This window comes from Suillus clintonianus, assembly GCF_016758775.1.
Source record: "Suillus clintonianus strain FC179 chromosome Unknown DEU56scaffold_68, whole genome shotgun sequence".
NCBI classification, from domain to species: Eukaryota; Fungi; Basidiomycota; class Agaricomycetes; order Boletales; family Suillaceae; genus Suillus; species Suillus clintonianus.
The window spans coordinates 69,853-94,442 of NW_024539292.1; the positions used below are offsets into that span (position 1 = coordinate 69,853).

At 47.9% G+C, this 24,590-nt stretch overlaps 10 protein-coding genes across 10 annotated transcripts; 6 read left to right on the forward strand and 4 right to left on the reverse strand.

The window, feature by feature from the left end:
• Window positions 1–2,417: 2,417 nt before the first annotated feature.
• Window positions 2,418–3,066, forward strand: DEU56DRAFT_741908 (uncharacterized protein; the record flags this gene model as incomplete). Its single annotated transcript, XM_041348891.1, has 2 exons — window positions 2,418–2,525; window positions 2,590–3,066. The coding sequence occupies 2 exons, from the start codon at window positions 2,418–2,420 to the stop codon at window positions 3,064–3,066; spliced, it is 585 nt and encodes a 194-aa protein (XP_041205599.1).
• Window positions 3,067–3,755: 689 nt separating this feature from the next.
• Window positions 3,756–4,519, reverse strand: DEU56DRAFT_872655 (uncharacterized protein; the record flags this gene model as incomplete). Its single annotated transcript, XM_041355797.1, has 3 exons — window positions 3,756–3,808; window positions 3,859–3,921; window positions 4,006–4,519. 3 exons carry the CDS (start codon window positions 4,517–4,519, stop codon window positions 3,756–3,758), a joined length of 630 nt encoding a protein of 209 aa, XP_041205600.1.
• Window positions 4,520–4,929: 410 nt separating this feature from the next.
• DEU56DRAFT_741952 (uncharacterized protein) lies at window positions 4,930–7,979 on the forward strand (the record flags this gene model as incomplete). The annotated part of the gene is made up of 9 exons (XM_041348895.1): window positions 4,930–5,082; window positions 5,130–5,273; window positions 5,321–5,572; window positions 5,621–5,729; window positions 5,778–7,210; window positions 7,271–7,414; window positions 7,470–7,652; window positions 7,700–7,762; window positions 7,821–7,979. The coding sequence occupies 9 exons, from the start codon at window positions 4,930–4,932 to the stop codon at window positions 7,977–7,979; spliced, it is 2,640 nt and encodes an 879-aa protein (XP_041205601.1).
• Window positions 7,980–8,193: 214 nt separating this feature from the next.
• DEU56DRAFT_507345 (MFS general substrate transporter) lies at window positions 8,194–10,397 on the reverse strand. The gene is made up of 8 exons (XM_041346567.1): window positions 10,106–10,397; window positions 9,983–10,048; window positions 9,767–9,927; window positions 9,582–9,716; window positions 9,372–9,528; window positions 8,817–9,318; window positions 8,502–8,757; window positions 8,194–8,438 (listed from the first exon to the last, which is right to left on the reverse strand). Exons 1-7 carry the CDS (start codon window positions 10,280–10,282, stop codon window positions 8,504–8,506), a joined length of 1,452 nt encoding a protein of 483 aa, XP_041205602.1. The 5' UTR covers window positions 10,283–10,397; the 3' UTR covers window positions 8,194–8,438; window positions 8,502–8,503.
• Window positions 10,398–10,560: 163 nt separating this feature from the next.
• Window positions 10,561–11,108, forward strand: DEU56DRAFT_915448 (magnesium transporter; the record flags this gene model as incomplete). The annotated part of the gene is made up of 5 exons (XM_041357744.1): window positions 10,561–10,609; window positions 10,658–10,678; window positions 10,749–10,801; window positions 10,855–10,958; window positions 11,012–11,108. 5 exons carry the CDS (start codon window positions 10,561–10,563, stop codon window positions 11,106–11,108), a joined length of 324 nt encoding a protein of 107 aa, XP_041205603.1.
• Window positions 10,779–12,692, reverse strand: DEU56DRAFT_819013 (RED-like protein N-terminal region-domain-containing protein). The gene is made up of 6 exons (XM_041353994.1): window positions 12,611–12,692; window positions 12,470–12,558; window positions 12,303–12,420; window positions 12,199–12,255; window positions 11,013–12,151; window positions 10,779–10,959 (listed from the first exon to the last, which is right to left on the reverse strand). The coding sequence occupies exons 1-5, from the start codon at window positions 12,617–12,619 to the stop codon at window positions 11,186–11,188; spliced, it is 1,239 nt and encodes a 412-aa protein (XP_041205604.1). The 5' UTR covers window positions 12,620–12,692; the 3' UTR covers window positions 10,779–10,959; window positions 11,013–11,185.
• Window positions 12,693–13,221: 529 nt separating this feature from the next.
• DEU56DRAFT_957377 (prolyl oligopeptidase) lies at window positions 13,222–16,742 on the forward strand (the record flags this gene model as incomplete). Its single annotated transcript, XM_041359264.1, has 18 exons — window positions 13,222–13,467; window positions 13,517–13,589; window positions 13,642–13,718; window positions 13,778–13,870; window positions 13,927–14,091; window positions 14,144–14,255; window positions 14,314–14,429; window positions 14,486–14,583; window positions 14,654–14,843; window positions 14,904–15,252; window positions 15,301–15,455; window positions 15,503–15,534; window positions 15,588–15,655; window positions 15,706–15,794; window positions 15,848–15,866; window positions 15,922–16,053; window positions 16,106–16,244; window positions 16,298–16,742. The coding sequence occupies 18 exons, from the start codon at window positions 13,222–13,224 to the stop codon at window positions 16,362–16,364; spliced, it is 2,220 nt and encodes a 739-aa protein (XP_041205605.1). The 3' UTR covers window positions 16,365–16,742.
• Window positions 16,573–17,499, reverse strand: DEU56DRAFT_507596 (cytidine deaminase-like protein). Its single transcript, XM_041346568.1, has 5 exons — window positions 17,377–17,499; window positions 17,226–17,330; window positions 16,949–17,175; window positions 16,794–16,897; window positions 16,573–16,741 (listed from the first exon to the last, which is right to left on the reverse strand). The coding sequence occupies exons 1-5, from the start codon at window positions 17,461–17,463 to the stop codon at window positions 16,674–16,676; spliced, it is 591 nt and encodes a 196-aa protein (XP_041205606.1). The 5' UTR covers window positions 17,464–17,499; the 3' UTR covers window positions 16,573–16,673.
• Window positions 17,500–17,576: 77 nt separating this feature from the next.
• Window positions 17,577–20,168, forward strand: DEU56DRAFT_819039 (MBOAT, membrane-bound O-acyltransferase family-domain-containing protein). Its single transcript, XM_041353995.1, has 10 exons — window positions 17,577–17,720; window positions 17,772–18,066; window positions 18,122–18,414; window positions 18,467–18,512; window positions 18,565–19,148; window positions 19,201–19,388; window positions 19,437–19,470; window positions 19,523–19,553; window positions 19,613–19,803; window positions 19,864–20,168. The coding sequence occupies exons 2-10, from the start codon at window positions 17,791–17,793 to the stop codon at window positions 20,018–20,020; spliced, it is 1,800 nt and encodes a 599-aa protein (XP_041205607.1). The 5' UTR covers window positions 17,577–17,720; window positions 17,772–17,790; the 3' UTR covers window positions 20,021–20,168.
• Window positions 20,169–21,878: 1,710 nt separating this feature from the next.
• On the forward strand, window positions 21,879–24,298 carry DEU56DRAFT_957433 (uncharacterized protein; the record flags this gene model as incomplete). Its single annotated transcript, XM_041359265.1, has 8 exons — window positions 21,879–22,739; window positions 22,820–22,927; window positions 22,994–23,080; window positions 23,129–23,476; window positions 23,539–23,817; window positions 23,869–23,919; window positions 23,971–24,049; window positions 24,101–24,298. 8 exons carry the CDS (start codon window positions 21,879–21,881, stop codon window positions 24,220–24,222), a joined length of 1,935 nt encoding a protein of 644 aa, XP_041205608.1. The 3' UTR covers window positions 24,223–24,298.
• Between the last annotated feature and the right edge of the window lie 292 nt (window positions 24,299–24,590).

Genomic DNA, 24,590 nt, shown 5'->3' on the forward strand with positions numbered 1-24,590 from the left:
ATGCATCCCGATCTGCTTGAAGCTTCTGAGGACATGTAGTGGTCAAACCGAGGTCATGTCTGCCAGTGCTCAAAAACACGTCAAATCTGTTATGGAGGGATTCCCTAGATGCTTGGAGACTGCCATAGTGATACAAACCTGCCAAAGATGTTAAGGTTATGGGCGCGGGAGGAGCAGAACTAAAGGTTTTATATCTCAGTCACTAGTCAGTAAGGACAGGACTCTGTATATGTACCTAAAGGTTTTATCTAATACGAGTCAGTAAATGAATGAGTGGGGTAAAGTTCTAATACTCACATCTCAGTCACTAGTCAGTAAGGACAGGACTGAGATGCTAAATCTACGACGACATGATATATACTATAAAATTCTATCCAGAATAAAATTGATATATCATACGAGAGAACATACAGTGCGTTTGTTTGATATATTCGAAGTGCGATCTGACACTTGACGGTGGCGCTGACCGTGGGAATTGCCAAGCCGAGGATTAGTGTTCATTCCTTGCTATCTCTTTATCGACGTCACTCAATAGGAGAGTCTCACAATGAGAGGCGTCGAGCGGAGGGATGGGGCTAGATAGAAATATATTATCTCAGTCAACGGAGTGACATCGGCCGAGTGCAAAGTGTCAAATTCAATCCCTACGATATGTATATTTCTTTATCACTATGCTACTTACTATAAGATTACGAGCTACACACTGCTGCATCTCAGTCCGAACACGTTGACTGAGATGTGAGTACTATGTCCCCTCTTTATATCACACTGGCTAACATACCCATTAGAATATATTTCTATCTAGGTACACAGTAGTTCTACCTACCAAGGATGGTTACAATAAAGAAGCTCGTAATCTTATAGTAAGTAGCATAGTGATAAAGAAATATACATATCATAGGGATTGAATTTGACACTTTGCACTCGGCCGACATCACTCACTTGTGTCTGTTCCTTACGATGGTTGTGCTTGCCATTTCACTCTGACACTTCCAATGTTTCAGCCGGTCCGTTGATCCTATCGTCGTGTTCGATCGAGCTCAACAGAGAGGGCTCTGCGCATTGTGGAAGGTGCAAGAAGGCATACAAGCCTGAGCAGGTGCAATGTATTAGGCTACATACACATAAATTATTGACAGGTGAATAATTAGTGAGAATCTCAGATTTTTTACAGCGAAAGATCGTCAGATAAGAAATCATTTTGACGATAATTGGCTGATCTGTAAATTGTCGATTATTTGATCAATTATCGTCGATAAATGGTTGTTTCCGTTGATATTTCTCCGTCAGAAAAACCACGTCAAAGTCTGGTGTTTTGACCTGTTACAGCAGTTTGCAAAAAGGTTGACAGTAGTACCGCGTGATTTGAATGAATAAGGAAATTAAAAAATAAAAGTCATGTGCGCTGTGCCTTTGACCGTACTCAGCACTCAACGCATACCTAATCATTATCATTCTCTATTATGGAAAGGCAACATGAATCCATCTTCGACGAGCTGTCCGAAGACACCACGGTAGAAACAACTCCCAAGGCAGCTGTTCAATCCACTGAGACTCGGACCACGGACGAGCCTAAGACGAGCCTCACGGATGAGCAACTCAGAGTTTCAACATCACCACCTGTAGCAGTTGCAAAGAAACGAGGCCGTCCACCAAAGGCAAAAAAATCTGGTGAGAATAAGCATATCTGATACATTTCACGGCATGTACCTTCGTCAATAAAGCCCCAAAAGCCACAGAAACAGCTGTCGAGACCCAGATCCAACCGAAAAAATCACCTGCAATAACTTACTACCTCACAATGTTCTCCGATACCCAGATGCGCAAGCCCAAAAAGCAGCGAAAATCAGTCAATACCTTTATGGTGCTTTCCTCCGAGATCGAGTTTGATACCCTGAAAGCCCAGATTCTGAACAAGATCTCCGACAACTTGAAACCAAAAACCATAGCCTTCAAAAACTACACCATTGCATGGACTATTCCCTGAACACAAGCATCTTTGATCCCTCTGTCTTCGGCTGCTGATTACCTGTTTCTCCTCGAGCTTGCTTGCAAACAAAAGACTCCGTCCGTAAATCTTGTCATCGAAACTCACTGGGCGAAAAATAAGGTGCGTGAATTGAGTATCACTGAATATATGCGCTGTAAATCATTATAGAAGACTACAAAATCGAAAAAAAAGACCAGTGAGGACACGGAGAATGATGATGAGGGTGAAAGTCAGGACGGCGGCAGCGAGAACAGCGAAAGTGAGAACGACCAGCCCAAGAAGAAGGCAAAGTCAGGAGTAAGTTTTATCCTTTGTTCAAACCATCCTAATTGTACAACCATGCTCGCAGAAGAAGACCAAGACCATTATTGAGACCCCACTGAATCTGAAGATCAACGCAAAGATTCGGCTCCTTCATAACCGCTGGATGTGTTTGAAAGCAGGTTGTTCCTCTGAACATTGTTTCGTTCACCCAGAGCACTCTGAGCATTTTTCCCTTGGTCACGAACACTTCGCTGTCTGGGCAGCAGCTTGGGTACCTTCTTCTCGGGTTTCATTTCGTGTCGGATGGCTCATGTATTTTGTACCCTCGTTGACAGAATAAAGACGAGAATCTTGCAGACTTAGAGACTCCCCCGAACCACCACAAATTCAACATGGCTCCAGGTCAAAAAACTGCCGATATTTCACCTCTCCTACAGCGTCGACTCACTGACCGAAATCAACCAACTAACAATGCTGGCCCAGTCATCAATTTCAATATACCTCCCGAGTTGCTCGCTGTTTTTCGCCCCGCCCCTGCCCAGGCTGCTATCGAACATGGGGTACCACCACCTGCTGTGCATGATCCTCAATCTCTTGTCCAGTCTGGTATGCAACATGGCCCCAACCTCACGCTCAATGCTTTCTGCACAATGTACGGGCTTAGTCAGGAGATCAGGACGAAGCTGCATGACAACGGTTATACTGGTTCCGACACGCTAACCTTCATCATTGTGCCAGAACTCAAAGAAATGGGCTTCAAATATGGTGAGATCGCGGCACTGAAAGCAGCCATGAGACAGTGGTGCCAGTGATAACGTCGTTTTTGTTGGACTCTTCTTGACATGTCGGAGACTGTTTGCACCACTGGAAGTGTTTTCGAACTGGACATTCTTTGCATGTTGCCATATTCATATTTGTACATTATGCTTGTATCGTGCTCGCAGCTCACTTGTCTTGTAATGGTACAGTGCATGCTTCTAGACCTCTAAAAGTACCCAGCATGTGTGATATAACCCTTCGCATTGGAAGGTGTGATCACGTCCATGGCAATATGCATGTCGTAAATGATTCCGTCGACGTCCGCGGAGAAACAGTCTTGGTGACGACGGATGAAAGACTTAGTTTTTGAAAAAGCCTCTTCAATTGGGTTATAGTCGGGCGAATAGGGAGGCAAGTACTCGAGACGCACGCTGTGTCGGTAGGGGTTGGCCAGGTCCTAGGCCAGGGGTCTGCCAGAGGTGCCAGGGGTCTTGCCTGGGCCTCGAGGCACTAGATACATACATATAGCGCATGTCAGTAGGATAGTCTGCACCCATTCCATGACCATCTTCCCATCTGTCTGGTCTGAGTCCCATGGATCACTATCCATGGTCTCCTTAGTCATACCGACTCAACGCCTATAACTATCATGTAAGCGCGGGAATGTCAGTTCGATACGAGGGTGTGCATACCTGCTCCTTGAATCAAGTCCACGATCCCTTCTCCGTGATGAATTGATGCATTATCCATCACAAGCACACTGAGCTTGCCCGGATATGGGGTACACAATGGCAACTGCATCAAAATAAATATATCAATAACATGGGTATTGATCAAGACAAGACTCACCACCTCCTCCTCGAGGAATGTTTTGTATTTCGGTGTCGTAAATGATCCCTCGACGACTGCTACAGCAATCATCCCATCGACAGTGAGAAGGCCCAACCCAGAGACCCGATGACCACGAACAAACACCTCCTTCTTTGCAGCACGTTGCCCCTTCATCGACCTGCCAAAGTGTCGAGTAGTTGTTCTTTCATCCTTCGAGGTTTCATCTATGAAGCCCAGCTCTTCAGGCTTGTACTGCGCCATCCTTCTAATGAAACTGGCACGACGGTCCTCATTCCTTTCTCTAGCAATTTTCTTGAGCTTCTTCAAGGACATGCCTGCACGAGCAAGTTCTCGGTAGATAGTTGTATAGTGGACAGAGATGAACCTGTTTTGATCGAGTAAGTCCAGTAGTTCGTCAAGGAACCAGTCGGGATGGTGGTTGATGAGCCGAACGAGGTAGTGTATGTCGTCAAAGTGAAGAGCTCGTGGACGGCCAGCAGTTCCATAAGTGTGTCGAACAACATCTCCTGTTTCTCGCCAAAGTTTGCGAACACGCCAAAATGTACTCTCGGAGAAGCCGACGCAATCAAGGATTTGTTCGAGAGACAGCATGTAGTTTTCGTACAAGTTGATAGCGGCGAGTTTGACGTCGCGACTGATTTTGCGGAATGGCATAGTACAAGTAAACACGCTGTGGGTCTTTTTTATTTATTTTATTTCCTTAATCACTCGAATCACTCATACTGTCAACCATTCTGCAAATAGCTGTAATAACAGTTAATAACTCGAACGAAAAAAAAATGCGACAACTGTCAATATGTGTTAAGAAATGTCGGTTAATAACAAGCTGTCGTCTCCTGTGTTAAAAACCCAGTTAATAACTGGCCGGATAATTTTTCACCGCACCCTAAAGATATGCCGCATCAGCCTGATCTGTTTACAGAACTTTTCCTGTCTCAGGACTTATTTGACAAATCACGTGGTGAATTTTAATCACCTGACTCAGTAGTACTAGTAGTCGTGGACTCCGGCACTGGAGGGAACGTGTAGACTTGCTCTGAGCCCTTCTGACACCAGTTGGACGTATGGCCTTTCCTATCCCTGATCACCTCCCGCGGCAGCTTGATGTTTCATCAACTGTTCTTTCCAAGTTTGATTCTGCAACATTACAGTCCCTGAATTCGTCTTTTGCATCCTCATGTAGGGCTGATCTTGACGAGTCCATTCGATTAACCAAGGTATTCTAATTGATATACGTTTTCGGTTTAGTAATGATTTGGAGTAGACAAAACTTCATGACAGAATACGCGCAGACTCTTCTAACTTCCACAGACAGCTGTCTTCGGCGAAGTCTCTCAAAGAACGACTGGATACACTTTCTGGACATGTCCAAGCCCAAAGTGTTGCGCTTTCGGACTCTAAGGCGTGTGTTTGCTCTGCTGTGCGTTGCAGGACGTTTCACTAACAACTCGCTAGTCTGGTCTAGTCCCGGTCTTGCTTGAGGCTTTGGAAGCTCACCAATTACTTGCTCAAGAGTCCTTGAATGCTAATGTCTTGAGTGATTCTCTTTCACACCTTTCGGAATGTAGAGCACAGCTGGATGCGCTACAGAAGCTTGTTGACGCAGGGGATCTACCTCCGGCTTCAATCGCGTGTCATGCTTTGAAATCCTTGCTTATTTCCGTTCCCGGGCCACTGAAAGACGCATCGGTAGTGTCTGAAATGCAGGTAAGAGAGTAACATCCTTTCATTCTATCTTAACTCGCTTGCTTGTAGAGTCGACTGCGCGTGCTTGCCAATCGTGTGGAGGAGCTGCTTAGCGATGCTTACACCAAGAGTGTTGTGGTGAACGCGTCTGAAGTTATCATCAAACCATTGGTGCTTGGTGAGTGAAGGAGCATCATCGTGGGGGGTATCTCAAGTAGTTTTCCAGTGCCTCGATCACTGAAGCCCTTACCCCTTTCGTCTGTCCTCTCATCGATCAGCTCCGCATCGCTGGCATCACACCTTTCCACCCTAAGGAGGGATATTTTAACGCACTACATCGAATGTTCTTTTGACCAGCCGACGTCACTTACGGTCAGCACCATGAAAGACACGTCTGGAGCCTTGATGCATGTCCTCGGCCGATTCCCTGCGTCCCCGAATACCACTGACACAGGTTCTCCGCTTGTCAACGTATCCACGGCCCTCGACTTCTTACACGAACAATTATTTCCTATCCTCCCATTGACACACAAACACAGTTTCCCACGAAGTCTTAGCAAACCCATATCTGCTGCAGTCCTGGCACGTTTGCTTATTCCTGGTTTGCCCTCACAGCTCGAAGCTCTTCCTGCTTTCTTGAAAGTTGCAAACAAGGCAGTGGACTTAGAAGACAAGTACATCGTCGGGATGCTCGATACATCCAGCGAGTGCGAAATCAAAGCTTGGGTCAACAATGTCTGCGCACATTATGAACGACAACGGCGGTCGCACATTCTCGATTCTGCACGCAAACTTATCATTCAAAGTACATCTTCTGAGCCAACATTCCACGCTCAGCTATTCCTCTCCCAAGAAACCCCTGACATAGCTGGACTTGCGCCTGCAAATGAGGGCGACGCATGGGGACTCGATGACGATGGCCAGAGTCTCGAGGCAGGCTCCTCGAAGTCCTCTGCGGAGCCAGAAGAGGATAATGTCTGGGGCTTTGATGACGGTCTGGAGGAGGAAATTGAGACTCAGCAAGCAGATCCTGCAGAAGTAGTAGAGGAAGACCCAGGAGATGCATGGGGCTGGAATGACGAAGAACCCGCACCTGAAGAACTGGTGCAAGCGGAAGACACATGGGATGACCCATGGGGTGAAGAACCTACCCTCTCGGAGGTGACTCCGTCTGCGAACTCTGCGCCTGCGACGCAAAAGGTCTCTACCAGCAAGCAATCATCCGTTAATGATGGTCGCCCCACGAACGGCACCTCTCGCCATCCCAAGTCAAGGCCCATAACTGAACCTTATTTGGTATCTAATCTTGCGAAGTCAATCATTCGTACGGTCGAGGACGCGTTGCACGAAGGAAAAGGACTATCATCGTCGGGTATCTTTCCCTCCTCACCAACATCCACAATAACGCCTGGGACGCTCATCATGCAGTCAGGAGCACTTGTATTAGATTTGTATCGTGCAGTGTATCCTGTCGTCGCTGCAGCACGACTCGTTCGCCCTGGTGACGTCATGCAGTTCTCCAACAACTGCTTTTGGCTTGCAGAGGAGGTTGGTCGCTTGGTTACATACGAGCGAGGAGTGCTTGTTGTGAAGAATAAATTAGAAGAATGTAAGAGTGTTTTACAGGTGTTGGCCGACAGTTGGTATCAAGATGGCATTGTGAGTTCTTGACTCTTTACTGTCGCTTGTCTTGAAGTACTCGCTCATCTATTGGAACAGGGCAGACAACGCACAGCACTATGTGACATTCTAGCGAGTGCGAAGGGCTTCACAGACACGTCAGACCAGGATCGATATGATGACTGCGAGATGGCTATTTCCCGCGTCGTTCGCGAGATCCGAAGCGTTGCGAATGCATGGAAGGTGTGATTGAGGCGCATCTTGTGATGTTGAATGCGGCTGATTATGCTTACCATAGCCTATACTCCCCAAGAGCAAGTATTACACCGCCGTGGGAGCAATAGTCGAGATTTCATTACAGCGCATTCTGGAGAATATACTTGCAATTCCAGACATCCCTGAGGTGGAGTCGCACAAACTGAGCGAGTTATGCAGAATATTGGCTGCTCTTGAAGGGCTCTTCGTTGAAGACTTCAGCGAGGTATGTTTGCTGTGCTTTTGCAAGATAGTTAACTCATCAATCCCCAGTCATCTTTCGTGGTGTCATACGTTCCATCATGGTTGAAATTCTCATATCTGTCTGAACTCCTGGTATGTCTATCCGTAGTCGTATTATTTAATGAATTTCTCATTGCGCATTCTTTTCCAGGAAGCGTCCATGGCTGATCTCACATATCTTTTCGAAGACGGAGCTTTGGTGGACTTTGAAGTGGACGAGTTGGTTAAATTTGTGCGTGCCTTGTTCGCAGACACACCACTGAGGACAAAGACTCTGGAGAAAATTATGGGTGGACATCCAGTGCGGTGATGTATGTGACTGAAAACCATGCAGTTATACTAAAATGTTGCACTGGAACGAATGTGGATGCATCAGATAGTTTCCTAGGGTGTACATGCGGACAAAAGAGACGACACGATGGACAACGTTAACGATGCATATACATACATCTTCCGCTAGTTGCCGCGCCAGTAAGGCCAATCTGACAGATTATTTCAATTCACAACTGGATAGGGAAAAGAAAGCTGTCCCTTCTATTCATGGACTTAATGGGCGACTATGGATCTGATGTTCATGCGCGTCTGTGCTTGTGTCGTGTGACTGATTGGCGATGGCCACGCCTAAAAATACGGCCGACGTGATTCTGACTCATGAATCACAATGAAATCTGCATAATATCCAACGTTGCTCGCCAAACCCAAACGATAGGTTTCCCGCGACTGTGATATATTGATATTCCGTTTGCCCTGGGATCCGATGTACGAGAAACTAGGTGTCCACTGAAGTTTTGGAATATTCGTATCATTAAATCCGCTCGGAGAGGATGCTGACCTTCACTCATCCCTGTCTTGTATTTCATCGGGCAACTGTGACCCTAGCCACCTCAATACACCAGCCAGCATAATCAGGACAACATAGACCGCATTCCCGTAGAGAATATTGTATTCCTTTGAGAATGCAAAGAGCGAAGTCGCTAATGCGGGCCCAACGACACGAGCCATTGACGCAGAGGTCTGGCCAAGACCATTGACAGCGCCCAGGACATTCTTTGTAGGGGCAGAGGCCGTGATAAACATGAACACAGTACCTAAAAATGAAATAGATTTTTAGTATCAATGGCAGGACGGGTTTCGTTGAAACACGCACCGTATGCCATATCCCATGTAACTATCAGCGCTAGTTGGCCAAGCAATGCAAACGTGATTGCATGGTCAACTACACCCCTTGCGTGCACAAGCCATGACATGATTGGAAACATAAGCATGAGTGGCGTGAAGCACGACACCGACACACAGAAGAGGCGCTTTGGACCAACCCGATCAACAATTTTGGCGAAAAACAGTGCCTGGAAAGTGCCATTTACGAACGCAAATATCGCCATCCACGAACCAATGTAAGATGGAGTAAAACCAAGGCCACCAAGATAGGTAGGCGTCGAAAAGAACAGCGGCAGAAGAGCCATAATTGCAATGTCAAGCAAGGCAAGCATGGCGTAGTTTGCAATTGGAATAACGATGGTAGGTGTGAGCAGAGATCGGATGGGCACGTTAGATGATTGTATAAGGGCTTGTTGATTACCACTATCGGCACCATTTGAAATGCCTAGGGTGGCTGATGTCAACTTTGGTCGACGCTTGGTCGATAATGTCTGCCTAACGTGAGTAACATTGTGTGATAATACAGGTAGCATATAGAACTCACTTCTTCTAAGAAACACAACAGGATTAAAAAGCCCACGACAATCGCACAAGCAGACACTGCACAGGGTAAAAAGTATGGGTATTTGCTCCAAAATGGATGAGCGAATAAACCGGGCCAGTTATCTTGTGGACGCGCGAGCGTTCCACCTATTAGAGGGCTGGTATGCGGATTTAATCGTTGACCGTTTAGATAGCCAATTATGTTACTTACCCAATAAAACCTCCGATGCACCACATTATTGGAATTAAGGCAAATCCTTGAGCCATATTTGTGGAGTCAGTCAATTCGCCCATCATAGTCTTCATGACTCCAACATTGCCGTTCAGTACACCACACATGCAGCGGCTAGGAAACCAATGTCAGCATGTATTTTATGCTTTCAGGTGAACCCATACCTGACGACAAGGCCCCAGAACGTCGTCGAGAGACCAAAGCATAGCATCGAAATGCAAGTTCCTGATAGTCCTACTAATAACACTGGCTTGCGTCCAATGCGGTCAGACAACCGACTCCACCTCAGCACTGTCAGTGTCTGCGCGATAAAAAATAGAGATTCCTGTAACCAAGTATGTTAGTATCAGGGAATCATGATTATTGTGATCGACACGTACGATTATTCCAGCATAATATCCTACAGCTGCATCATCACCTCCAGTGATTCCAAGTTCTCTGATGAGCTGAAAAGAAGGAAACAATATGAAGAATGGATAAGACGGACCATTGTGAGATCATACCTGATTGATGTATGGGAATATAGACATGGAAGCGATAGGTTCGACAAGTTGCAATATCATAAGTATGCCTATCTGGAGTTTTGGAAGAGGTGTTTTAGGTTTTTTCGAGCTCGAGGCCTCTGCAGGTATCAGAGGCGTGGTTTCATTTGAGGTGTGCTCATCCATTCTGTGAGTCATTGAAACAAGAGGAGGTGCTACCTTGATATGAACGTGGCCTGCGTATTAGTGATTGTGGTCGGTTGTTTGACAGGACTGAGTCAGGAATGTGGTGCTTGAACTATTTAATATTCGGGACATCATAATTCAGTCAGATGATTGACTCCGATCAGAAATAAAGCTAATTATAGCCTTGGTCACGGTGTTTGGCAAGAGCGTTAGAAACAAACAACGTTAACCCAACCCACGTGTATTACTACTGTACGTTGATCCTCGTCTTACCACCGTACAAGGTTATCATGATTGGGAAGTTGTTCCTTACCTTGGCTACGTTCGCACTTCTTCACGGTATGAATGTCCTTTCCGATGTCTGACACCACTCAAGTTGTTTCATAGCTGCATATTCCACGTACGAACGTGAGCATCATAGCAAAGATTAGAGCTCGAGGCAGCCAGGATCAGAGTCTAAGGCTAAATTTACTTGTAGATTTGTCACTTCTGAAGGCTTTGGGCAAGCCTGAGGGATCATTACCTCTAGATGTAAGTCAACCCACCACCTCGAGCAAAACACTCTCAAATGAAATACGGAGTAGATTGTGTATGAAAGCATCCTTGCGCTCATTCTTGGGCTGCTTGGAGCATCCTTGAATGCTCCACCGTTGAAAGATATCACTTGGGCAAGCGAGATGAAGAAGCGGTGGGTGATGTTTCAAATGTTGGTCTACTCGGTGGGACACTGACCACTTTTAGGACAATTGATGGAATGGATTCACGGCTCGGGTTCGCGCACTACAAGTCTCGCGGAAACTTTTTGTTTGCGAGTCCACATAATGATGGTAAAATATGAAGCATTGTCTATCGATTATCCATCATATGCATGACCAATGTTGCACGGGTATATAACAACGTTGTAACTACACAGCATCAGTCGTCATCATCCCCGTCAGATTTCTTCTTGGTTTTCCGTTTCTCTTTGCGGGCTTTCCTCTTATCCTCCTTCTCAGCAGCAGCATCCATCGCAAGAAAATCGCGGATTGAGGGTAATGCGGATGACTCTAATGGTTTGAGACGTAAGGATTCCTCTTCCTCTTCATCCACCTGAGGTGTATGGGTCGATGGAGGCAACTGAGGTGTAGCACTCTCCGTGGGTGCTGGCGGTTGTATTGCTCCTTCGTCATCGTGTTCATCTCCAAACCATCCTCTGGAACGAGCTTGTTCGGATGAAGGATGGACAACATTGGGACCATGCTCCGATTCGGTCTTGTGAGCTGAGTCTAAACCATCTTCATCACTGTCACCGTCCCCAGCAAAGCCTTCATAGTCACCAGCCCCCGCAAAAATATCCATGTCGTCGTCGAGTGGAGATGGAGGCCTTTGATCAACTTGCGAGAATTCTGCTGCAGAAGTTGGCGGGTGCTCAACTTTCGGGGGAGGAACGGTGTTGGTCGGTTGGGGTGAACCTGATTTCCCCTCCACTTTCCTTTTCTTCCTTTTCTTGTCACGGCTTGTGCTCTCTTCCTTGCTACGTTTTTTGTTGCTCTTGTCATCCTTTTGCACACCTATAGGCTTGAAACCGATTGGCTTGAATTTTCCTGCTTTCTTTGCTTTCTCAAGATCGTGGGCTTCAGGAGGCTCAGCGGTGGTGTCGGTGGATTGCAAACCTTCGCCGTTCCTTTTGGCCTTCAGCTCCCGAATAATGTCTTCGCGAGTCCTCTTATTTTGTGCGGTGGGTTCCGAGGAGGCTTCGAGAAAAGCTTGCTCAAGGGTATCGTCATCTTCGGTAGAAGCAGCCGCCCGAGCTTTGTTCTGCTCTAGCAGAGACACATCTAGGCCCTTCACTAAAATCGTATGTTCGCTGTCTCCGCCAAGATACTGGCGCTGCTCATCAACCTAGGGGGCGTGAGTAGAAGTATGGAAATACATGCAATAGCACAAACAGTATCTTTATCATCATTTGCTGTCCGTTGTTCGAAATTTTCGAGAACAGCTTCTACCTGTATTCATTATTAGTGTCCTAAGCACAGGAGAATGGCGGGCGTACCTGAGCATAGTCACTTTTCCCGCCATCGCGCCTCTCTGCGGCCCTATCACGGTATTTAAGTTCAGTCTTCTTCACTTTGCGTGGCTTGAATGTTGGCGCAGAGGATCCCGAAGCTTTCCTGTCAGTTAAGTTACTATACATATTAAAACTCAAGATATTGGACATGCTGCTTCAATAGAGATGCGCCTTGAGCTCCTCTGAGCTGTGGTGTCGCACCAGGTGCTCGAGGTTTCTGAAGGAGCTGCCTGAAAGAATCCTGTGTTGAGTATCAGAGATATGAGTAAACTTGCATCTATCTATTGACTAACCTGATCCATAGCAAGCTGGAAGGGCGTGAGTTTCAAGTAAGGTTCGTTTCACGTTTGGGAAGTCCGAAGCTGATAGGCGTTGTTTGTGCATGTTAGAATCAGAGGCCCGAGTCGTTGCCGCGTGGGCTACAAGCGCTTACTAATTAGCATTGTTTTTAAATATCAACTCGTGGGTGCCGGTGAGTACCTGGTCGTTCATTGTCGACTTGTCTCCAGACTTATTTTTTTTTTTCTGTTTGTCCAGAAGGGAGTCAGGAAGACAGGTACCACTGCCGGATGTCATTCCGAGGGTCCTAAATAATACAACAATTTAGAAGGAACCTAGGCCAGCGCTCCAGACTCGGACAAGTCGACCGCCTTGAGGTTAAACACCGTGTCCGTTTCTGTATCGAAGGCTTGGAAAGCAGCCTGGATTTGCCGCTTTCATCGATTTAGTCATTTGGCAGGTTAGGTTGCCCTTTGCTGTGGGACTCTTGGCACCCCTGATCTGATTTAGATTAAAGCTGCGGCGTGCATCGTTAATGCTCATCCTGGGTCTCCGCGTATTTCGTCCCACAGCTCGCGTTTATAAGCTCTTCAGCTTTGCTTCACGCTCAACTCATACTAGAACTATGGCTACACCCTGGACACCTAACCGATATCCAAAAGCTCGTCGGTCCGACCACGTTGACGTCTACAAGAGCGAGAAACAAGGCGAAGTTCGTGTTTCTGATCCATATCAATGGCTCGAAGAACCCTCCGAGGAGACCGATCATTGGACTACGGTGCAAGATCAATTTACTAGATCTTACTTAGATAAAAACCCTGCTCGAAGCAAACTAGAGCAGCAGATCAGGGCAAATACTGACTATGCTAAGGTTCGTCATAATCGCAGTAGCTATTTTATGATACTCACTTTTTCTCAAGTTTTCTGCGCCGTCGCTTAAGCATGATGGCCGTTGGTACTGGTACTATAATAGCGGTCTCCAACCTCAGTCAGGTGGGTCGAGACCCCATGAACATTTTGCATGCCGAGACACCTAGTTTCACAGTGATTTGCCGGTCTAAGGACGCTAATCTCCCCCACGGGTCGGGGGAGGAGGGGCCAGGCGGAGAAGTTTACTTTGATGTAAGAGTCAAATGCCCGTCTACTTTTGGCGGATTTGAGTCTGACACATGACTACACAGCCAAATTTGTTGTCCGCTGACGGCACTGTGGCCCTCTCAGTAACGGCATTCTCTCGCTCTGGCGAATATTTCGCGTATGGTATCTCGTTGTCGGTGCGTGATTATTCTATGTCATGTGGAACTGGACATTAATTTCCAACTCATTTCAGGGAAGCGATTTTTATACAGTTTATGTGCGCCGTACCAGCGAGCCTTTCACCGCGATTGACGGGCAACCTAACGATCACCACGCAAAAAGGCTCGCGGAGGAGATTCGCTTCGTTAAATTCTCGTCCATTACTTGGACTCATGATTCTAAAGGTTTCTTCTACCAGGTAGGTCCTGAGTAATTTCGATCGTATCTGACACCGAAGGTACTGTCCCCAGCGGTTTCCAAGCAGAGAGTCTCATGGTCTCGCAACGGAGGACAAAGCCGGCACAGAAACCACAGACGATAAGGATGCTATGCTTTATTACCACACAATCGGAACTCCACAATGTTCGAGCTATCCACATTTGGTTGTATCACTGTTTTCTTGGCTAATCCAAGCATTCAGCGGAAGATATCCTAGTCATGAAAGATGCCGAACACCCCGAATGGATGTGGGGCGCCTCGGTATCGGAGGTAGATGGGAGATATCTGTTTCTTGATATCGTCCAGGACTCTGGAAAGGTCCGTGCTCATTGTTTGTTCTACCTCGCCGATTTACCTAATTATTCTGGGACCAGAAAAACATGCTGTGGGTGGCCGATTTGCAAGAAAATGAAATTGGCCAAAACATGAAATGGGATAAGATTGTGAACGAGTTCGAATCGGAATACACGGTGTCAGTGGTGTCATTAATCACTGATGGAAACCATTTGACCTGCTGACACCGCATGCCATTCTCCCATCAGCATTGCGAATGACGGAACTAAACTATACCTACGGACAAATGAGAACGCGCCTCAATGTCAAGTTATCACGATTGACCTCGCGGACCCATCACGCCAGCACAAGGTCCTCATACCTGAAGTCAAAGATGCATACTTGGAGGACATCACTGCCGTAGGACATGATAAACTGGCCGTTGTGTACAAGCGCAATGTAAGGGGAGCTGCCCTACCTTCTCCATATTGTGTAAGCTGACGTCGCGGAGGACTACAGGTCATCGATGAATTATATCTCTACTCGATGGAGGGCAAACAGCTTGCCCGACTTGCTCCAGATTTCGTTGGTGCTACAGAAGTCACCGGCCGCCGAGCACAGTCGAACTTTTTCGTGTTCCTGACTGGGTTTACCAATCCTGGGATTGTAGCACGATACAATTTCGATGAACCGAGTGAAGATACACGTTGGAGCATATACCGGTCGACAATAATGAAGGGCTTAGTGCCAGATGAGTTCAGCGCTGAGCAAGTCTGGTATGAGAGCAAGGACGGTACGAAGGTGCCGATGTTCATCGTGAAGCACAAGTCAACAAAGTCCGATGGAACTGCACCTGCTATTCAATACGGTAAGATGTCATCATCTGTCTCGATCATCACTTGACACCCTGAATCAGGTTATGGTGGATTCAGTATATCCATAAGCCCTTCGTTCAGTCCCACTATCCTGACTTTCATGAAGGCATATGGTGCTGTCTTTGCTTTGCCCAATATTCGTGGAGGAGGCGAGTTTGGCGAGGAATGGCATCTTGCTGGCACAAAAGAACGGAAGGTGCAAGGCTTGATTGCTGTCGAGGATCATCTCTAATGTTGCTGTAGATCAACGTCTTCGATGACTTCATTGCTGCTACGTGAGTGGAGTCATCTAACGTCCTGCTTGCAAACCGAAAACTCATGTATGCAGAGAGTATCTTGTTAAAAACAAGATTGCTGCTCCTGGTAAGGTCGCCATCAACGGTGGATCTAATGGAGGTAGGTTGCTCCTCCCGCATATTTATAGTGATACTCAGCGATGATTTCAGGATTGCTCGTGGCCGCTTGTGTAAACATCGCCCCAGAGGGCACATTCGGGGCGAGCGTGGCCGAAGTTGGCGTGCTTGACCTTCTGAAGGTGAGAATCATGTTTCTGGCAGTATCTGTCCCTGCTCAACAAACCTCCTATAGTTTGCTGATTTCACAATCGGTATGGGCGCGTTACACTGCGAAGTTTGACGTCAATCTAAATTTCTGGTCTGCAGGCAAAGCGTGGACGTCTGACTATGGAGATCCGTATGACCCGCACGATTTTGATTTCATCTATCCCATTTCGCCCCTCCATAATGTCCCAACGGACAAGATTCTACCTCCCCTGTTGCTCATGACGGCCGATCGTACGTTGTCTTGTCTGAACCTTATCAATTTTGGCTGATCATGCTATGATAGATGATGATCGAGTTGTCCCCCTTCACTCGTTCAAGCATGCGGCAACGTTGCAACACACACTCGCCCATAATCCTCATCCCCTTCTTATCCGCATTGACAAAAAGGCAGGACACGGCGCAGGTAAGGCTACTGAGAAGAGGTGCGTGTTTGTTCTTCTGGGAAGTCTAAATGATTTACATTGCGATTCTGCAGGATCCAAGATGCGGCAGACAAGTGGGGTTTCGTGGCCCAGTCTCTCGGGCTAGAGTGGCAGGATTGATCGCACTGTTCAGCAAGGGCCATGACAGTGTAATACACGGCGATGCGCTTGTAGATACCCATACATCGTATTATCGGGAAACCGAAATTTTACTTAATTTTACGTAGTGCTATGTAGAATTCGGGTACTGCTAACCAATCCCGTGATGCTTATAGTCCCTTACTTGATCCGCGCTCGAAGGAATTCCGCCGGCGTTGTAGCCCTGGACGACCTGTGAAAAAACCCATTTTATAAAATGTGCAAGCGTCGCCGCAGCCTTCTCATGCTGACATTCAAACATTTGGAACGTAATGCCACCTTGGGCGGCGGTCAGGTTTGGATCTTCGGGGGAATTTCTGTCTTGAGAACCCGAGTTAACTTTTGCTTTGGGACAGGAGCTGGCAATTACATGTCAGTGTGATGACCTGATGTGAGAATAGCAGGACATGCCATTTGTGTTTTCCGTCACGTAAAACCGGCGCAAAATCATTATGGCTTCTTCTCGAAGGTACCCTCCAGTGGCTTGGTAAGATGGATGAACCGGATGCCTCACGCTGTCGACTAGTCGAAATCGGAATCAAAAAGATAGCAATGCAATAACAAACCTTGCATTGACACCTAAAACGCTGCCGCACCCGCCAAATTTATCATTCTCACATCCGTAAAATACCTCTTTAATGCCTAGCTGGCGAAGTGCAGACGCGCACATGATGCAAGGTTCCACTGTGACATACAGTACAGTGTCTGCCAGAGGATAACGAGTGGACTCTGGTGTCAGGTCCTTATCAGCAAGGATAAGATCGATGGCTTCAAGCTCGGCATGTCTGGAAGCCTGTAAAGTAGGAATTGGACCAGCGGATGGATGGGTGGGCTTATAGTTACATTTCTTAGCTCATTGGTGCGGTTCCTCGCACGTGCGATAACGCTGTGATTGCGCACAAAGACGCAGCCCACGGGCACTTCGCTGTGTGCTAATGCCTCTTCTGCCTGAAGTGTGTTATGATCAAGCAGGACTCTAAACATGAATTCTCACCATTAGCATTGCTTCTCGCATCCATTTTATATGGATGGGCGCGATGCTCATCTTGGATTGCTCGTCGTTATTGTCCTCTTTCTTCATGAATTAGAAAGTCGCACTTGGTTGGCATCTGCCTGCAGCCCCCGGAATCAATCACGTTGGAATGACTGCATCATAAAAGCTTCGCTGAGTTTAAAATTTGCTCAGCTGTCGTGACTAAGTCTAACTACTAGCCTCATCAACGTGCCGCTCGTCCGGAAACATAACACTAGGGCCTGACGGAGGCTGCGGCGCTGCGCAATATCCGTGATCTCTTGTGAAACACCCAACCATATTGTATTTGAGGCGGCATCCCTCAGGTGAGATCAGTCTATTGTTCGTACACATTGTTGCTAACATTTAACACCAAGTTCCCTGCTGGCAGACTTCATGCTTTCCGCTCCACTCCTCGACAAAGAAAATTCGTCCGACGTGACGAACTTCAAATCATCACCGGCGGCACGCCATGGGGTGCAGGACACCGGGCCCATAGTAATGACTACCCTCACGGAAGATGGCAGATTCGCCACAACGGAAGGCACCCTGCGCGTCTCGAAGCCATTCCGGTCAAGATCAACGAAGAAACTTCGCGCAATGATTACATTTGAACCCAGGAAGACGCATTTTGACACCACGAATGAAGCATCGGGCACCAATGAATTCCGGGTTCGTCACCTGCGTTCCGAGTGCATCCGTTTGAAACTAACACGTCACTGGCCAGGGTTTCTTTACGCTCTTCTGGATGTCACTGTTTCTATTCACAGTGCAGACTTATATCAGTAGCGTCGAAGCCAACGGTTATGCTCTGTCGTTCGCTTTCGCGACAATGTTTTCTCGGCACGCAGTCACGTTAGCACTGAGTGACTTGCTTCTGGTTTCCACCACTATTTTATGTGTTCCATTTGCCAAGGCCATCAGCAAAGGCTGGATCAACTACTATTGGACAGGCGCCATTCTACAACACATATTCCAGACATGTGTGCTAATCATCACAATCACATGGACATTTCATAGGTACGTGTCGTATCATGACTCCCGCTCATGTCCTGACTGCTGAACACCCCAGGCAATGGCCCTGGGTCCAGTCCGGCTTCCTCACTCTCCACTCATTTGTGCGCACATCATTTAGTGCTCTAAGGGCTTTACTAAGGGCGAGGAACAAAGGTCATGATCATGAAGATGTATTCTTATGTTTCCGTGAACGGCTACCTCCAGTGGATTTCTAGGCGCTCGATGGACGTTCTTGCAGAGCTTAATCGCGCTACAGCCGGTGTTGGAGGATTGGAACAGGCGTTGCGCGACGCGACTTCGAAGAAAGGAGAGGCAGAAGCGGCTTGGCGATCAGCCGAAACTCAATCTACTGATGTATCAACGCCTGTGGAAACGTGCACCCCTGACGCCGAGGGAGTATTGATGAAGTCGTTCACGGACGTGAAGACGGCCGCTGCCCTGAGGCAACGGCTTACTGCCGTCTCCAGAGGTGCAGATGGGAACACTGAAACTGAACATGGTGCGGTTAATGGAAATGGGCGCGGAAGTGAGGGGGTTGAGGTTGCATGTGTCCTTTCATACCACCCGGATGAGCTCGTCGCAGGTCTAGCAAAGGAATTTCTGGACTTGGACTCAGAGTTAGTGAGCGCGGGCCCAGAACAAGTGCGTTGGCCTGAGAACGTCACGTACCGGAATTTTGCTGTTTACCAACTGATCCCGACCTTGGTATACGAGCTGGAATACCCAAGAACCGACCGGTGCGCTGTAATCCACTTCATCACTACAATGTGAACTGACAAGGAGTCGCAGAATACGGCCGGTATACATCTTTGAAAAGACGATTGCGTTCATGGGCTCATTTGCGCTGCTGTATACAGTCGCGGAGTGTTTCATCATACCGCTCACGCCTACGCCGGATCAATCGTTCTTCCGCTCCCTCCTTGACCTTGCATTGCCGTTCATGATTGCCTTTCTGCTTCTATTTTATATCATATTTGGTGAGTGTTGAGCTGAAAGGGTGGTCTTGAACTGACGGGACACCCAAGAATGTATATGCAATGCGTTTGCTGAGCTTTCCTAGTAAGGTTACTGCACTTGTCACCTTCTGAGATGGCTGACGTATGCTTTGTAGCTTTGCCGATCGCCTGTTCTATGAAGACTGGGTGAGACGTTCTGGGGACCTAACTGCATCCCGCGAGTGACTCAACGTTGTTTTATACAGTGGAATTCTACATCTTGGGAGGAATTCTCACGCAAATGGAACAAACCGGTACACAGTTTCCTCCTTCGGCATGTGTATGCTTCGACACGCGCCTCGTACGGCGTATCGCGCACCACAGCGATGTTCTTCACATTCTTTCTCAGCGCCATGGCTCATGAGCTGGTCATGGCGATTGTGACGAAAAAGATTCGGTGAGATGCTCTCTATCTTTCATTCATTATGATACTGATTAACGGGGGTGGCCGATGCAGCATGTATCTGTTTTTAATGCAACTCATCCAGATCCCATTGATCTTGGTGTGCAGGGCACCAGTGATCCAGCGCAACAAGCTCATGGGGAATGTGGTGTTTTGGCTGGGACTCTACGCTGGCTTCCCGCTGCTTTGCGTTGCGTATGTTGCATACTAAGGATGTAACGTAGGAGAAGGAGATGTCGGCACACGATCAGAAAAATAGAAGATAAATATGTCGAGAGCTATCACGACAGATTCTTTCGGTACCCTAAATTACTATACATGTAATTTAATATCGAACATGCAGCATGTTCTGAACTCTGATACGTGCAACGAGGCGCAAGCGGAGGGACTTTGAGTGAACGAGTGCAAGATATAGTCATACGAAGAGGTTGGCCAGGGCGGGGCCCACCCTGGCAGTACATTTTTGTATGACCATACTTGATGTCCCTTCGCATGTGGAAGTTACCGAAGGACGGATATAGTGAATCCGGTGTTAATGCTCCCATTCTGCTTGTGCAAGCCAAAGTCTTGCCATTGATAGCGGCCGCGTTAGGCTTCACAGCGATGCACGATAACATACGATCCGATGCGCTAGCGGAGATATGATCATTGATGTCGCGCGTCACGATGCTATATAGGTACGCAGGAAATTAGCTGCGAGTCGTCGAGAACAAATTTCAATCATCTTTAAAAGACGTGGCACTATGATGGCCAAGACGAGTTGTGTTGCAGTTGCCAAACGGTAATTTGAATCTGCTGCAGAATTCAAGCGCAGTCGAAGCTCCGTCATCATGTCAATCATGTTGGAAGCACTCACATTCGTCCAGCACTGGGAGTCGCTTTGCGCGTGCAGTAGCCGTCACGCTACTGTTACTTATGTATGAGAAACTGCTTATCATTTCCGTGTAGAAGGAACGTGTTGTTCTATTTCGTTTGGGTACACACACACCTGGCAAACTGAAATAGTAAGTTCAAACAAAATCTTCGCACTCTAACGAAGTGACCATACCTGTGTGTCGTTTTGTCAGGATTAGATTCGATTAGGTTCACGGCATCACGTGTCACTGGTTGGTATCCGAATCGACGTCGGTCAATGTACGGTGTGTCCAGTTTATGTATAACGACCGTTCGTCGGGGCGCTTTTGTCGGACATTCACGTACGTCGTGTTGGCACAGGTCTCCGACTCTCGGAGGATCCGTATCCAAGTCGGTCTTTGCAATTGAGCGCTATCTCATGGCTATGCGCTATACTTATAGGGATGCAGCTGGGGTCTTGCTGTCTCGTAAAATAACTTCGGGAAGCGAACAGCATACTAGTGCTGTGCAAGGCCCAGGCCCTCTGAGATGGCGTTATGAGAAGAATATGCAGAATCCAGAGCGAACCATGTCACTTTGAGGGACGTATGAAACGTATGAGGTGAAAGGATTCACAGGGAGAGTTTGCGCTCCGGGAAGGGGTGAGATCGCAGACGCTAGGGGTATTCCGCGATGGGTGATGGATTACGAGACTCGTGGCAGATCGAGGAACGTTATATACTATGTTCCGGCTGTGGGTCTAATTTATCTAGATACTTATGGGTCCCTTAGGCGTACCTCACGGCAAGGGTGGATCCCGACCCACACAAAAGCGGATAAGCTTGAACGAAGTAACCCGAGTACCTGTAATTATTCGGGTTGCGAACCGTTGCCGGCTCGGGTATAAGAAGGTCATTGAGCTAGCGTATTTATGAGCAGCATTTTGGATCATTGTTACAAAGAATCGTCTAGGAGAACCAACTAAGCCCCGAGACTTTGGTGAGTCTGAGACATCCGATGGTCCGTGTTATCCGACTAAAAGAGGGGCCACGCACAGAACGCATTGTCAGCTGGCGTGTTGCAACGTGTAAAGCGGATCTTTAGCAGGTATTAAAAGGTGAGCCATAGCATGCCTTTGCAAAGCCTTCTTCCTCTAAACATTATCCTCTTCAGTCCTATCATAAAGCGTCAAGAACATCCGCAATTATACTTCAGCATCACCCAGATTCTCGACAATGCAAGTCAAGTCCGTCAAAGCGTTCATGAAGGACGTCAAGAGAAGGCTATCCCACAAACATAAACGAAAGTCATCAGCTACGACGACGTCGACAGCCACTACTTCTCCCCCATCCACACCTTCCGTTCACCACTCTCCTCTGTACGATGATCCGCACATCACACCCGCCAGCCCGCGTAGTCAGTCTAGCAGTGCGACTCTGGGCTCTCGCCACTCTTCGGACGTCATCGATATCAGCTCGAGGCACTCGAAATCACCCTCAGAAGACATGATGTCTGCTGATGACCATGGATCGGATAACAGCGGTACCTTTGTCACCGCCGATTGGGGTCTTGCTTCGTCTCCACGTGCGCGCATTAAATCCCTCGGCCGAAATAGTTCGGTTGCACCAGCATCTATCGCAGAATCAGTCTCTTCTTCCCACCCTTCTCAGAGCTCCCTCTACGCTTCTGCCCATTCCATGCCTCTGGAGGATTCCATTGAACGCCCCTCACAACTCCAGACTTTGCCTGAAGACGGTGGGGAGAGCCCAGGTATACCATCACAAGTGTTGGAACCTGAGGTACCGGATCCGTTCATAGTCGAAGGCTCGGAGGGCGCCTTATCCGAGGGAGAGGGTGTCTCGGGATATGAGGTTGAGTATGCCTCATCTGAGAGCGAAGGAGTTCCCCCCGCAGATGACGAGATCGCGCTCGCACAATCAGCCATTCTTTCGCCGTCTGAAGCACCCCCCTCACTCCCTTCACCCAACGTCAACAAAGATGTTCCCCCGCCTCCCGCAAGCGAAGCCGAGTCTGAGGCACCCGAATTGTATCTTCCTGGGCTTACAATGCCTACAATGTTCTTACCCATTCCAAACGTACGCCTCTCTTTATCTTACACTCTTACCTGGTGGTTCCATCAACGCCCGCCATTGATGTATGTTCCATGTACTATTAGACGGACCCTCTAAATATTCTCCTGACCAAATATGTATCCCCGCCTGAGAAGCGTCCCGTACGAGATGTCACTGGCGAATGGCAAGATTCTGATTTTCACTCGATGGTTGTGAGTATGAAAGTACGACTTGTGCTACGAGTTCAAGCTCTCAATGAGTTGTGCCCCGGATATTAGATGTCAAACAGCTGGCGAGCGCTTGCCAGAATGGCGCGAGATCGTCTGGTAACTTGTAACCCCGAGGACCTTATTCGTGTTCTCGATGTAAGCGCACAACGGTCATGCACGCTGTGACTTAGCTTCTTTCAACAGCTCTGGTCTCTGCGCCTATCAAGCCTCGCTCGTCTCCGCCTCTACAACCAAACGTCCGCTGAATGCACCAACCTTTTCGCAGTGCTTAATGCTACGGAGCCCCTGTCAGCCCGGACATACCTATTCGACCGCGTCCTCCCCTTTGAGCTCAAGGTTATGCATGCTCGCCTCAAATACTGGGCAGGCGACCCCATGGGCTACCTGGACGTCCTTTATGCCTTGCTCAAGAATTGCAAGATCCAAGCCAAGAGTTCAAAAGCCGAGGGCGACGACACCAGCTTGTCAATGTGGCTTGAGCGCGCTGCACGGATGTGCCTGATCATTGCGTCGCAAATGATCGAGATGAGGGCATGCATGTTTTTTTCCGTTTCTCGATAAGCGAGCTAATTAATACCCTTGTTGGGGCGCAGGATTTCACTGCTGCAACGAAACTCTTGGAGCCGCTGTTCGCACAACGTACGGGGCAGCTACCTTCCCCTGCCATTCGGTCTGCCGTGGGTCGCATTTATCTGCAGAGTGGATACCTCACCCAAGCTGCGGCGCATTTTGCTGTCGTGGAGGGCGACGCCAGCGTTCCGCAGACGCTCAAAGATATGAATGCCGCCTTACTCGCATGTGCCGAGGGAAACTGGGCGCGGGCAGATGAACTGCTACGAGCCCTCGTACAAGCAGAACCGGATAACTTTGTGGTGAGTACTTTACTCGAGTTATTTGCGTATGGTTGATGATAACACACTTAGGCGATAAATAATCTGTCTGTGGCTCTTCTGAGTCAGGGGAAGCTCAAGGAGGTGAAGATTATCTGATTTCTATGACAGTTCCGTATCCAACCCCTTTTCTAGGGTATCGAAGTTCTCGAAGCTGCGCTCCACAGCTCCCCATCGACGGTCGTGGTAGCAGAACCATACCTATTCAATCTTTGTGCGTGGATCACCACGCTATTGAAAATTCTGAAAACTGAAGCCTTCACAGCGACGCTCTACGAGCTCCACTCAGCCACAACTGTAGAGAAGAAGCGTGACCTTTTGATAGAGGTGGCCAAGTGGAGTGGAGATGGGCTGAAGACGACATGCTTGAAAATGCCGTCTACATGACAGGTTTTATTGGGGTGTCTTGGGGTTGTACCATATGAATGGAATGAACTAGTTTGGTCTTGTGCACTAATTGTTAGCGCAGGTGAAGGAGCAGAGAGTCTGTTGAAAAAGGGGTCGAGTTCATCACTGCCAGTCTCGGCGGACTTGGCTTTCATGCATGGGAAGCGATCAATACTGCGTTTTGGAGTTGGAGTAGACTGTTCTCGCAGCCATTTTATCACGCTAACGTCGCAGAACGGGTGGCGCTCGGGAGTGCATCGGATTACAGCGCCACAGACGTCGGACATGAATCATCAACGGAATCGGACTCTAACCAATGAAGGAACTGTGCTGAGTGTGAGTTATTTTGTAACTGTATGATGGCTGTG